At 42.6% G+C, this 13,900-nt stretch overlaps 1 protein-coding gene across 6 annotated transcripts; it reads right to left on the reverse strand.

Annotated features, from left to right (window-relative positions):
• Positions 1-1,725: 1,725 nt before the first annotated feature.
• On the reverse strand, positions 1,726-13,062 carry METTL2A (methyltransferase 2A, tRNA N3-cytidine). Of its 6 annotated transcripts, none has more exons than XM_057716349.1 (9): positions 12,931-13,056; positions 12,632-12,723; positions 10,559-10,914; positions 9,427-9,476; positions 9,019-9,079; positions 7,431-7,570; positions 5,847-5,953; positions 4,378-4,443; positions 1,726-3,530 (listed from the first exon to the last, which is right to left on the reverse strand). In XM_057716349.1, exons 1-9 carry the CDS (start codon positions 13,038-13,040, stop codon positions 3,376-3,378), a joined length of 1,137 nt encoding a protein of 378 aa, XP_057572332.1. In that variant the 5' UTR covers positions 13,041-13,056; the 3' UTR covers positions 1,726-3,375. The 6 variants fall into 6 exon arrangements, 5 of the variants coding, with proteins under 5 accessions (XP_057572332.1, XP_057572334.1, XP_057572335.1 ...); XR_009050037.1 differs by having other exon boundaries at positions 3,448-3,530; positions 4,378-4,601; XM_057716351.1 differs by lacking the exon at positions 4,378-4,443.
• Between the last annotated feature and the right edge of the window lie 838 nt (positions 13,063-13,900).

Genomic DNA, 13,900 nt, shown 5'->3' on the forward strand with positions numbered 1-13,900 from the left:
TGGGAACAGGCACTACCACAGCAATGAGCACCCTTAGCTTGGATTTTAGATACCCTGCTCTACTAAAAGAAACCAGAACTCCATGGGGGAAACGGCTGGTTGACTGAGGCAGAGAAAGTACAAGGTGAGCCTGGAACAACTTGTGCTTGAAGTGCTGGAATGATATTTCATCTGTCCTTCGAAATGAAGAACAGATATATTAAATGATCCACTAAAGACCTTCCATCGACATCTGTGAAGCAGTCATAACAGGAACAGTTTTTAATTCCATCTTTCCAGCACCTGCCTTGTGCTTTGCACTTAGGTGTAGAGTGGAGTCTTTCCTGCTTCCTATACACGTCAAAAGGTCACAGAAGCATTTGAAGGGGTTCCCATTGGCTGAATCTGGGACAGTATGAGCATCTAAATCATTATCAAAGTATCAAAATGACAGTAATGTATAATAATCACTGAGTAAAACAGAAATCCATCAGTCCATAGGCAAATGCAGAGAAAAGGAAGCCTTCCTTATGGCAGAATGCCAACCAGTAAGTGTAGGAGGAATGTGGGACTCAAAAACACTGCTTGGCTGCCATCATGGTAGTAACTCAGCCAAGAAACAGCAATAGATGCTGAAACTAAGGGGTCAAGTTTAATGAGGAATGGGATACTTAGTCTCTAAGCACTACCCTACAAAATAGTTAATAGGAAATTTTCAGTGGAGAAACCAAGCAAGCGCCACCTCAATTATGTGATCGAAGTTAATAACACCACCAATACGGTTCTTCAAAATCATGTACCACAATAGCATCGCTTCTGATATTCCTGCCAAAAATACATAACTTGAACCAAATTATGAGGAAGCATCAACAAACCCAATTTGAGGGCAGTCTGCAAAACAGCCTGTAATCTTCAAATGTCAGGGTCATACAAACAAACCTGAAGGATTGTTCCAGACTGAAGGAGACTGAGATGTGACTACTACATGCAACACAATGGCTTTTTATTTTGATGATAAAAGATATTATTGGGACCACTGGGAAAACTTGGTTATCTATGGATGGCAGTGTTTCCATGTTGATTTCTACTTCTGATGGATATATTTGGTGATATAGGAGAATATCTTCAGTTATAGCAAATGCACGTTATAAAACATGCAGCAGTGTCAGGATATCACCTTGTAACTTGCTCTTAAAAATGACTCAAGGGACTTCCCTGGCGGTCCAGTAGTTAAGACTTTGTGCTTCCACGGCAGGGGGTACGGGTTCAATCCCTGATCAGGAAAATAAGATCCCGCAGGCTGTGCAGCACAGCCAAAAAACAACAAACAAACAAACAAAAAAAAACCCAGAAAAAAGTTGACTATTCTCACAGTATTCCTGGTACTGTACTTCTCTGTAAGTTTGGAATTATTAAAAAAAATGCTTATGTCTTATCACATTCTTATAACTAAAACAATTATGAGAATATTTAAGTTTGAGTTAAAAACCCAAAATGTAGGAATGAAGAATTGAAAATTCTTAATTTGGTAAAACTAGGAACACTTCACATAACTTGTGGACTATCAAGGGAGTATGATCACATCAAAAAAGTAACAGGGATGAAAGGATCACATTCAGAAATGAGATGGCTAAAATGTCTCTCAATTCCTTTTGTGTCAAACATTTAAGGGCACACACAAAAAGACAATTTGCTAAAAGTGAAGATCCTTTTACTTTGTTTAGACATAGGTTACTTAGATGGGGTAATAGTACCTAAAAGTCCATGGAACTAAGGTCAAGTGGAGACCATGACCAAATACTTAACAAGGATAACATATTCTGATGCTCTTTTTTTGAGTCAGGAAAACATCCAAAGACAGGTGATTCTTCTCAACTTGCTTCACCCATGACGACTGAACGAGACCTTTATTCATCTTCGTATGTACCAACTGCTCAGTCCAGGCATATGAATCCCCAGTGAATTTAATGCAACTTAGTCATTCACTTTATCATATACAATACTTTCATATCGAAATAAATTCTTGATTCCCATGAATAACACTTCAATTATTAAGTTACAAAATGGCAAGAAAGATTCTCTGAAATCTCCAAGTAAGAAAAAAACCTGAGAAAAGTATGTATCACAGGGCTTCACAAATACAATGCAAAATGGCTACAATCTTGATATAAAATAATTCCTCCTCTGTTCAACTCTGTTGGAATCCTTGAATGGTTCAATATCAACAAGACACCATTTGTGGATGTTCTTTTTAAAAGCCCCGATGACCAAAGAAGACATACAGATGGTCAACAAACATGAAAAGATGCTCAACATCACTCATCATCAGAGATATGCAAGTCAAAGCCTCCATGAGGTATCACCTCACACCGATCAGAATGGCCATCATCACAAAATCTGGAAACAACAAATGCCGGAGAGGGTGTGGAGAAAAGGGAACTCTCCTGCACTGCTGGTGGGAATGTAAGTTGGTACAGCCACTATGGAAAACAATTTGGAGGTTCCTTAAAAAACTACAAATAGAACTACCATATGATCCAGTAATCCCACTACTGGGCATATACCCAAAGAAAACCATAATCCCAAAAGAAACATGTACCATAATGTTTATTGCAGCACTATTTACAATAGCCAGGACATGGAAGCAACCTAAATTGCCCATCAACAAATGAATGGATAGGGCTTCCTAGGTGGCGCAGTGGTTAAGAATCCGCCTGCCAATGCAGAGGTCATGGGTTCGATCCCAGCTCCAGGAAGATCCCACATGCTGCGGAGCAACCAAGCCCGTGTGCCAAAAAATAAAAAAAAATAAAAAAAATAAAAAAAACAAATGAATGGATAAAGAATTTGTGGCACATATATACAATGGAATACTACTCAGCTATAAAAAGGGATGAGATGGAGCTATATGTCATGAGGTGGACAGACCTAGAGTCTGTCATACAGAGTGAAGTAAGTCAGAAAGAGAAAGACAAATATTGTATGCTAACTCACATATACGGAATCTAAAAATGGTACTGATGAACTCAGTGACAAGGACACAGGTGCAGAGAATGGACTGGAGGACTCGAGGTTTGGGGGGGTGGGGAGGGGAAGCTGAAACGAAGCGAGAGAGTAGCACAGACATATATATACTACTGTAACTGTAAAATAGATAGCCAGTGGGAAGTTGTTGTATAACAAAGGGAGTTCAACTCGAGGATGGATGATGCCTTAGAGGACTGGGACGGGGAGGGTGGGGGGGACTCGAGGGAGGGAGGGAATATGGGGATATGTGTATAAAAACAGATGATTGAACTTGGTGTACCCCCCCCAAAAATAACAAATAAATAAATAAAATTAAAAAAATAAAAACAAAAAGCCCCAATGAGCTCGCATGTCAGGAGCAGGTGCCTCTCAGCTGGTGCTGGACAGAAGAGGCTTGCGATATTTGCACTGAATCCAAACTCGGTACATTGTCAGTTGTTTCCCTCGATTCACTTGCAACCGGCGATCCACCAGGTTCTGAACCTTTTCCAGTCCAGCAGTAGTGAAAAGTGTGTCCAGTTCATCTAGTTTGGAAAGAGATGTTTATATATTTTTCCCCTCAAGAAAAAGCACTGTGTCTACCACTTCCCACATTAAATGGCGCTCTGTGATACTGCTGTCCTTATTTATAGATTTTAAGTGGCTTGGGCAGTACTGTTTAGTTACAAATGCAGTAGTGGCTTGGTAGCAGCAAGTCCACGTTTAGGTAGGGGAAGGCAAACCATGCGTGAAGGGCAGCCTGGAACCCACAGGGAGAGCCTAAGAGTCAGCTGATGGGAAAGAATCTTCTAGGGTTCTATGTACACCTTATAATTATATGCAAAAATCAAGACATCCGTCATGTCAAAGCCATTTTTTTTTTAGGAGAGAGGTCCCAACACTAAAGGTTCAAAAAAGTATGTGACCTGACAAATGGCCCAAGAATGAAATACTCATAAGGCACTGGGGGAGGAGGAAACTGGCAGCAGGACAAGCTGCAGAGGAGAGCAGTTCTGAGTAATACCTGGAACCCAGGGAGCAATGAGTTCGCCGTAACTCGGGTGCAACTAAGGTACAACCCAGCTTAGAGGCTGAAACAGCTACAGTGGAGTATTGCAAAATAGGTGTGTTTCCTGCTTTGGACAAAGTGATAGAGAGGAGGAGCAGCCAGCAGAAGGGCAAAGCCGGCACTGAAAGCTCAGATAAGCTGAGCCTACTTGGAGAACAGAGAGTGGTTCAAGGTGGCTGAAGGTAGGCTGAGAGGTGGGGAAGGGCAGGGAAGAGGCAGCAAAAGGCAGGAGGGGCCAGATGATTTCACTTCTGAAAGCACACCGAGGAACACGTAATCTGCTCTTGCTGGGGCTGTCAGCATAAAGACAAGTGCTTTTGTACCTTGCGTGAAGAAGTACACTCTGGTGCCATCGCCTCTCACATAGAAATTTTCAGACAGACAATGACCTGCAGAGTGATGTGGTGAAGACCAGAGAAACTTTTAAAGCACGTCTTTGAATTTCACTGCCAATCAAAATGTGCAATCAAGATATCAACTTCTCGGGTAGAGACCAGATCCTTTTCTTGGTTATACTGGGACTTTGCAGGAATCTGCAATTTCTCTCCTACGAAGGAAGGGTGCTTTGGAGAAGAGCAGCCCAAGGGGAATAACCAAACTTCATTGTTAGCCGACACATGTGATTCTCAGCCCCCGCTCTACAGTTCTGTTTCATGATGAAAATAGCTTGTTTTCCCCTTCCTCCCTGATTAAATAAACAGCACATACACTTTGTTTAAAAACAAAACAATTTTCTAAATGGCCTTCTGTCCCTTTAAAAACATGTTTAAAAAAATTCAAGGAAAAAAAAAATTCAAGGAATATAACTAAGTTCAAGGAAATCTGAGATAGCCACTACTCCTGTTTCAGTGACTGTCCTTTTGCACATCTCTCAACATGTCCACATGCTTGTTCATAAATATGATCACATGTGTACTGTTTTTATCAAGGACACACTTCCCCTCCTGCTGCGAAGCCCCCTGACCTTGTCAATTTAACAACCTTATAATCAATCCTTTTACACCTTTTGAATGTCAAAATAATCTTATTTATTTTCCCCAGCTACTGTTATATATGGGATTAAGTTTAAAATATCCACACGCACACTGCTTTTCTCACTTGGTAATACAGCACGGTAACCCTCCCAAGACCAGTGGTATGGGGTCTACCTCGTGATACACACAACATTCCCCTATCCACAGGCAGTCACTGTTTCTGAGATTTTGCTTATTTTACACATATTATGTGCTGATTCTTAAATAAATCTCCAAAGGATTGTTGGATTGAATAGATAACACCAGGAAGCTTTACAGAAAGGCCACAATTCCTATTTCTATCAATAATGGAGCAGCGTATCCTTTCTTTGGATCAGCCAGCAATAGGTATCTCATTGCTGTTTTTATTTTCTTGAAGTTTTGTTTCCAGCCATTTGGATCTGCTCTTTGGTAAATCAACCCTAAAACACTTCTTGCCTGTTTTTCGGGTGGGTCACTGATCTTTTCCCTTATCAATCTGCCAACAGCCCTGTTTGAAGAGTACAGATATTAATCCTTTATTTGTTCTATTAACTGAAAATGTGTCCTCACTCTGTCATACCACCCTTAAAAATATTTATGTAATCAAATGCCTTTTTCTACAAAAAACCTCCCTAATACCTAGACTATACAAGTCTTCAAAAACATCCCACCCTTATCATGTATTAAATGGCTGTAAGTATGGAGCTATATAATTCTAGACTCTCTATTTTGTTCCACTGCTTTGTATGACTATTCTGATGGCAAAGCCATTTGTTGTGCTTATAGTGGGAAAATACCTTTTTTAAACCGAAGCTGAGCCATGTCATAACGGCCATAATCGCGCAGAAGCATCATCCCTCCAGGCTTCAGAAGCCTGCTTAGCCTGTTGATAGCCTTCTGCATCCTGTGGGGCAGCAGGGAATGAAGATCAGATCTCTTTAAGAACAGGGTTCCTTTTCCTTGTAGCATAATCCAAAAAGCCAGTGGACTTCCTAACCCTGACACAGCAGCCCTGAAATCTTAGCTCCTCCCCTCTTGTTTCAGTTATAACTTGAGCACACGCCCAGACCTCTGATGTGCCTCCTGCTGCCTGCTCACAACTATGGCCTTGATCCACTGCCTTCAGGGTGAAGAGGCCCGCTTCTTCAGGAGGGTCCACAGTGGGGGAAGTTACGTGCTCTCTGCCTGGTTCACTTTCCACTCCTCATGAGGAAGCTGTCCCCACACCAGGATCCCACGGATCTCCAAGAGAATCCCTGACCACCCAGTGTGGGGACTGCTTGATCCATCTGCCTGCCCCACTAGGCTCAAGCCCTTTGAATGTGGCCTGTCTCTTTCCATCTGTTAAATGAAGACTGAACCCCAAGAACTTACAATTTACATGGTGAAACAGTCTGTATGCAAATGAGTACTCTGGGTAGAGTGTTTTACATTTCCAACTGCATTTTCCATATATAGAGTCTCAGTGCGGTTTCAACTTTAACCACTGAAGAAGTATAAATGCTTCAAATTTACAAAAACCATTTGAAAGTCTATTTAAATACTGAATAATGAATTTTTAATTTTGATGTTTTGTTTCAGTCCATGTCAGTTTTTACAACTGTATAGCATGTAACCTTCTGCAGTTAACATTTAAAACCATGCCAGGCTGTTTGGGGTGTCCTCCACCTGCCTTTATTTCACACTCACAATATCCCTTTCAGGTCAGATAACACAATGCTAACCCAGAGGAAATGTGGCCTAGAGAAAGTCAATCACCCCCCACCCTGCAACCACCCTGAATGACACTGCTTCCTTGAGACAGTATTTCATCTTCATTGGGACGACTGGCTGTCTGTGTCTAGGAGACTTTAATGGTATCTTTTAGGGTAAACCAATTGACTCTAATCATAATTTCATGGAATTCTCCTGTACTACAGTTTTCCAAAGAACATCAGAGAACACCTGAGTTAAGCGTCACTGTAAATTCTGTGCTGTTAATAAGCTTGGCTTATTTAAAGCATTTAAAAGGCCAATAATGGGATATTCTCTAATAGCTGTGGTATCCACAGTTCTAAGACACCATGCTATGTGATCATCAATAGGAAATTTCCCCACACACCTAGGCCCCCTCATTCTTTGGGGATGTTAAACCATAATTATGAGAAGAACCAACCACTGCAGTCAACAAGCAGAGGTTCAGATGCTAAACCAGAAGTTGGATTCCAAGACAAATTCAGAAAAATGGTTGAGAAGCTTCTGTCGCTCTTAGGTCGGAGTAGCTTCTTCCTGACTACGAGAACATTAATAAGCTCCTTTTTACATAGGTCCCAACTGATATCAAGGTCCCTGACCAAAACTTTGTTTTTGCTATGCTGCTGGTTAAGGGACCTAAAACTTACTTGTCTGGAATGACTGCTGAGAGGACAAATATGAGGATGATGACATCAAGACTATCCCCGGGCATTGGGTAACTCTTATCTTCATCACACAGATCATGAACAAAGGCAAAACACCGAGAAGGATCATATGCTGAGTTTGTCTGTAGACAGGTGGAAGAGAGAACACAGGTTAGAAATGTTCACATAGCCTCAAAAAAAGCTATCTTGCTTTAAATGTAATCACCGCTACTTCCCACTGAGGGAGACAGTTCTTGTCATAACGGCAAACATTCTTACTCTTAGGGTAAGAATCAGGAACAACTCTAGGACCCTGTGGAATCTAATTGGTATTAAAACGGAACTTTCCAGACTCCTCTACTTTTAGTCTTTATTCTAATGCGGGGTCAGATCTGAGGACCGGAAAAAATGATCAGGAAGGTAAGTGACCAAAAGGGCAAAAAGAAACCGCATAAGGAGGAAAACAAAACATACTGGAAAAGCATGATTTAAAACTCCTATTATAGCATATTACACAGATCATAGAATTCTCCAGGAAAATCTATCTCTATAGACGTGGAAGATTTAACCTGCAATTTCTTATCATTACATTAACTAAAGATAAGCCTCAATATACATCTGGTATAGGTCCATAAGAACAATTCCAGAATTGGGAATTCCCTGGTGGTCCAGTTAGGACTCAGCGTTTTCACTGCTGGGGGCCTGGATTCGATCCCTGGTTGGGGGACTTAGATCCTATAAGACAAACAGCAAGGCCAAAAAAAAAAAAAAAAAATCCAGAATTATTACCAATTCCTGAGCTCTCGTGCTAGGAGCATTATACATGATCATAGCATGCAGATTTTAGGGTAACTTCCCTATCCACATCTCTCTTCTTCAAAAATGTGACTTTGCTCCTCATTGGCCACAGCTAATTCAAACAGGGCAAGTAGACTGTCAGCTGGGCTGGGTCATGCAGACTTTCTGGGGACTTTGGAATCAGGACACTGTTATTCAGGTAAGGTACTGGGAATACTTGAAGGGGGTGACTTGTAAGGAACTGGGAGGGGCAAGTACACTGGGGCCATGTGCAAAACTAGGAAAAATCTATTAGATAAAGCTGTCTTCAAAAAAAAAAAGCAAATGGGCAATAAGAGATCAGACACTGTGAACTTGAGGCAGGTGTTGTGACACAAGGAGGGGGTGGCAACACCTCACCAGCTAGTCAGTTTGCCTTTGGTTCTTGACCATTTTTCAGGGCTGAGTTTTAGTCCTGGCTACACTTTACATCCTTGAGTTCTATGACATTCCCTTTAATTAGCTGAGTTTGTCTAGAAGTTGTAACTCTCAAAGAATCCTGAATGGAATAATCACCTCATTTCAACCCTTAAAACATGAGTTTGGGGAGGTCAAGAGACCTGCCCAAAGTTTCACAGCAGGCAAGCATCAGATTCTGTACTCACGTTTGGCCCTTTCCTTTATGTCAGATTGTTTCAGTACATCTTTTACTTTCAGACCTCAGTACAATAAGAAAATAGCTAGAGACCTTGATTTTTAGGAGACCCTTTCCCCCTTAGTCAATGAAAATTACTGACAGAAGCAATATACTTACTTGCACCAGTTCTACAGCTGTGGAAGAAAAATCACAACAGTAAACAAAGAGTCTTGGGTCACTGAAATAGGCAGAAAAAACAGTAGAACAATTAAGATTACAAACCGGACTATGTCTATTCTCTTTCCCATGTAGCAGAGTTGAAATATCAAAGGCATCATATATTAACAATGTAACAGATTTAATACCCACTAATTTCCCTGACGACAAAGATAACTTATAAATCAAATTAAGTCAACACAATTCTAAATGGATAATGTAGACATCTAATCTTCTGTAACCCACAATCTCCTGTAATCTCCCAATAGCCACTGTTACCTTGGCTGCATTAAGAATTCTAAGAAACAACAATCCCTCACTTTTCTCTTCTTTGCTGTCATGAAGCTAAACTTTATATAAGAAACTTACTTGTTAGTTTGTAAAATTGGAAAGACTGTGTTTCCCACACCACAACCAACCTGTGGACAGAAATGAACTATTAATCACAGAATTTTCTAAATAATTTTCTTAAAGCTAGATAAATAATCAACAATAGATAATCTTGTCTAATTGTATTAGGGAAGGTGTAGTGACCAGAGGTAAATAGTACCTTTGACCTCAGAAACCCTTAAAAAGGTAGCCATAAAAGACAAGAGCATGGGCTTTCATTAGCGGGAGGGAGCTGGTCTGGAAAAAGAGGAATGGGCTGCTTTTCCTTTTCAAGTTTTGGCAAATGGTCCTGTAAACAAAGTATTTTCTTACTGAGCGCCACAATATTATTACTGGAAAAATGTTTCTAGTAGACTCTGTTGAAAAAATCATGAAAGGGGGACCACAGCAACACTGTCCTAAATTCAGTGCTGGGTGTGGTACTAATAAAAACAGCACCATTTACTAAGGGCTTACTGTGTGCCGGACACTACCCTCAGTCATTTTACATACATTATCTCAATTAACCCTGTAACAACTATAAGGCAGAGAAAGGCAAAAGTCCCACTCTGCTTGGGGAGGGTAAGGGACTAGCACAAAGTCATGCCAGAGGACTCAGTCCCAAAAGTATTCAGCTTCCAGTGGAGTGTGTAGTCACTTTTGTGAATATTAGTTACAGTGCCCACTCTAGACACTTTTTCAGGTCTAGCCTAACCTCTGCCACACATCCAGACTGAGAAAACAAGAATTCTCCCACACCTGAGAGCAGGCACTATCCCAACTAAGCTCTCCATCTCACAACTATCTCAGAAGTAACAGAAGTTGTCTTCTGACCTCGGACTCTTTACCAGATGGCAGGCACAGCAGGACACTACAACTTCTGGATGCAATATAATATTCCCAGGTAGCACCTCAGGTGATCTATCTTTGTTTGCCATGACCACCGGGTATCTGCTCTGCATCTAGGGCATTAGTTCAAAAATGGAGGTGATTCCAGGCCAACGTAAGGGTCAAGTCTAGTCAGCTTCATCAGTCACAAGTTACTTTGGTGCTCAGCCTCTCTATTGCCATCCTATGTGCATAATAAGACAGCTTCACTAATCCCACTACCAGGACAATAAAGGGAGGTCACCTCGAGTATTCGGTACGTGGCTGAGGATCCAGGAAACTCCTCAGCACAGATTTCCAGGTGATGGAGTTTCTGAGTGGCATTCTCTTCCACAGGAGATGGCTGTGTCTTATGTCCAAGGTTGACTGAAGAACTGTGCTGTTCTTCTATTATTAAACCAGATCCATCCTCACTGCTTCTACATTCAGGTGCTTCACTCCTCTTGTTCTCTGAGAGCAAATCTTTCATGTGATTTTGGTTTTGCCTAGGTGCCAGCTCTGGGAATTCAGTAAAAAGCCAATGTCTATCCTTGAAAAACCCATTTTCGTGGATTTTGTAGAAATCGTTCCAATATTTGTTGGCATTGATCTCATAATCAACTGTGAATATTTAAGAAAGAATTGTAAGAACCATCTCTCAATATTTTATCTGTATATAATGTAAATCATCATTCTGCTTCACTAAAATTTATACCAAAAGTTATACTCAAGTAGAGCCACAGTCTCAGAGCTGGTGGTCATTTTAGTCCTACCACCTACCACACTTGAATTTGCTCTGTATCTTGTCCTTCCAGGGAGTTCAACTTCTCCCAGAGAACTTACTACCTATCAATTCTCCCCCCACATCTTTGGATGGCTCTTAACTATTAGAAAATCCTAATATTTAGCAAAAAATCTGTCTAATCATTTCTGGTCAAAAGGTCCTACTATTTCGCAGGGCCATATAGAACAACTCTTTTGTATTTGAGGGCAATTATTTCCCCTTCTAAGTCCTCTTTTACCAGCTAAATGTCTCAGGTTCTTCAGTTATTCCGCATGTGAAATCAGTGGTTATGATACAGGTAGCTCTTCTTTACGTTAGTTTTCTCTGTCTGTGATTCTTTATAGACTGTGGAGCCCAGAAATGAATTCGCTACTACTAATAGATACTAAAAATGGAAATAGAAAATGACAAGAGGGAAAAATGTCTTCAGATGAGAAGAGATTTGATGATAGAATACAGGAGAGACTAAAGTATGAACCATTTAAAAGAAAGCTGTTGTTTAAGATGATCAAAGCACTCCTAGATTTCAGTTTTACTAATTTACTTTTTTGAGATAACACTAGTTTATAACTACATTTCACTTTTCTGCTCTTTGCCAATACAGGGCCTTGACTAGTGTAGTAGAATAAAAACCTAAGAAACTGGATTTCAATTCCACCACTACTAACTAACTGCTTACCTCTGGGCAAGGCACTTAATGTCCTGAGGTCCAAGTTTCTTTAACTGTAAAAAGAGGATATTGGACTATATGATTTTCAAAATCTTTTTCAACCCTAACTTGCTTTGATCTAGTCTTTGTCCAACTATGTAGGGTGAATATTTTGTAACTGGAATCTTCCAATTGTTTTCAGAACTCTTTCATTGGGTACTACGTTCCAATTCCTGGTGCTACCTTCAATTGCCACTTAGAACACAGGCCCAAACAGTCCAAATTTTAGTATCTAGGTATATTTTGCAGTGAAATCCTCCACCTCTCCAGAAGAAGCCTCTTTTTCTTTGGCCAGACTTATTTCCACTCTGCTTCATCCATCTTTCCTCGACAGAAGCCCTAAAGCCTCACAGCCATACCACACAAAGACACATAATTCACTACTCGTTAGCAACCCCCACTCCCCTCCCCCCCCAACAATATTTAGAATCTGACCACTTGAATCTAGCTTTAGTGGCAACATTTCCTCAGGCAAGGTGTAATGACGTAGAAAGTATGGATACATCCGCTCTAAGACAATCATGTGACCACAGTTGCCACAGGCCAGCCACATTAAATACGGGTCTAGTCAACGTAACTAAAGAACTTAAATCATTAGAAAATACTATCGAGATAGTCACCCTCTTCCAAATAACCAAAACCGAAACACCCTCCACGCCATAACAAGATTTTAAGGCGCAACCCTTCCCCGTCCTCGCCCATCCCCTCTCCCTCCCGTTCTACCCCAGAGTTCTGCATCAGTCCAGTAACAAAGCCTCGGCGGCCTCGCTTCTCTGGCTTCTCCGGGAGAGCAGGTCCAGCAGTACGCTGGCTGCCGAGCCCACCGAGGGCCCACCTGGGCGCACCTTGCTTCTCCTGGCACACCCGCTGGGTACTGTTCTCCTGGACTTTCCTCTCCGCCGCCGCGGCCTGCTCCTCCGACCACTCCACATTGTCCCTGGGAAGAAGCAAACGGGCAGCTTAAGGGCCTCAGGTTCCCACCGCGGGCAGGTGAGTCGCTGGCCCCGGAGCGCCGGTCCCGTGGGAGGAGAGCGCCTCGAGCAGGACAGCGGGACTCTGGCCTGCGGTCAGCGGTTTCTCGGAGCGCTCCGCGGCGCCGGGACCCAGGGCGAACCGCAGGCCGGGCGAGGGGCAGGGCGATTACCAGGCATTGTGGTGGAACACGCGCGCCGGGTCGCTCAGAAATCGGCTTCCGAACTGCGGCCGCTTCCCGCAGACAGCGGTCGGTGCACCCTCAGGGCAGGAGCCCTCCATGACACCGGAGCCGGAAATCCCCGTCTTTCTCTAACGCGAGAGCTTGCTGCGGGGTCCCGCCCCCTTCCGGAAGGCGAGGGGTCTGGGCGGGAAAAGACGGGGGCGGGGCGGGGCGGGGCGGCCCCGGAGTCCCGCCTCTGGGCGGTGCTTGGGCTCTGCCGGGTGGGGCGGGGCCCTTTGGGGAAGGAGAGCCGGCGGGCTTTCGCCCCAGAGCCGTTTGTCCCTGAAAAGGCTGGCGTTGGTGTGGGAGACTTTCCACTTGAGTCTTCTTTCAGTGCTGGATCCTCTAAGAGCTTCCCCAGTTTCCCTAAGTTGTAAGACAGGAAAAATCTACAATCACTTTAAGAATTAAGGGTGCCTAGGACTTGCTAGGTGGCGCAGCGGGTAAGAATTCGCCTGTCAATGCAGGGGACACGGATTCGATCCCTGCTCCAGGAAGATACCACATGTCGCGGAGCAACCAAGCCTGTGCGCCACAACTGTTGAGCCCACGTGCCACAACTTCCAAAGCCCATGCACCTAGAGCCCATGTTCTGCAACGAGACAGGCCACTGCAATGAGAAGCCCGCGCACCACAACAAAGAGTAGCCCCTGCTTGCGGCAACTAGAGAAAGCCAGTGTGCAGCAACGAAGACCCCACACAGCCAATAAAATAAATAAATAAATTTAAAAAAAAAAGAAAAGAATTAAGGGTGCCTAGTTCCACTGTAGAGCTGATGGCCAAAATAACTGAGGAAGGTAGCAAGCAGGGTGAGGAAATAGGGCAGTTTTCCAGCTTCTGTAGTTTTCCAGCTTCTATTTTCTGATTGTGCAAATAAGCTCTCATATGGATAATTCAGAAAGGTAGATGGTTATATTTT

This window comes from Hippopotamus amphibius, chromosome 17 (assembly GCF_030028045.1).
Source record: "Hippopotamus amphibius kiboko isolate mHipAmp2 chromosome 17, mHipAmp2.hap2, whole genome shotgun sequence".
Taxonomy (NCBI): Eukaryota; Metazoa; Chordata; class Mammalia; order Artiodactyla; family Hippopotamidae; genus Hippopotamus; species Hippopotamus amphibius.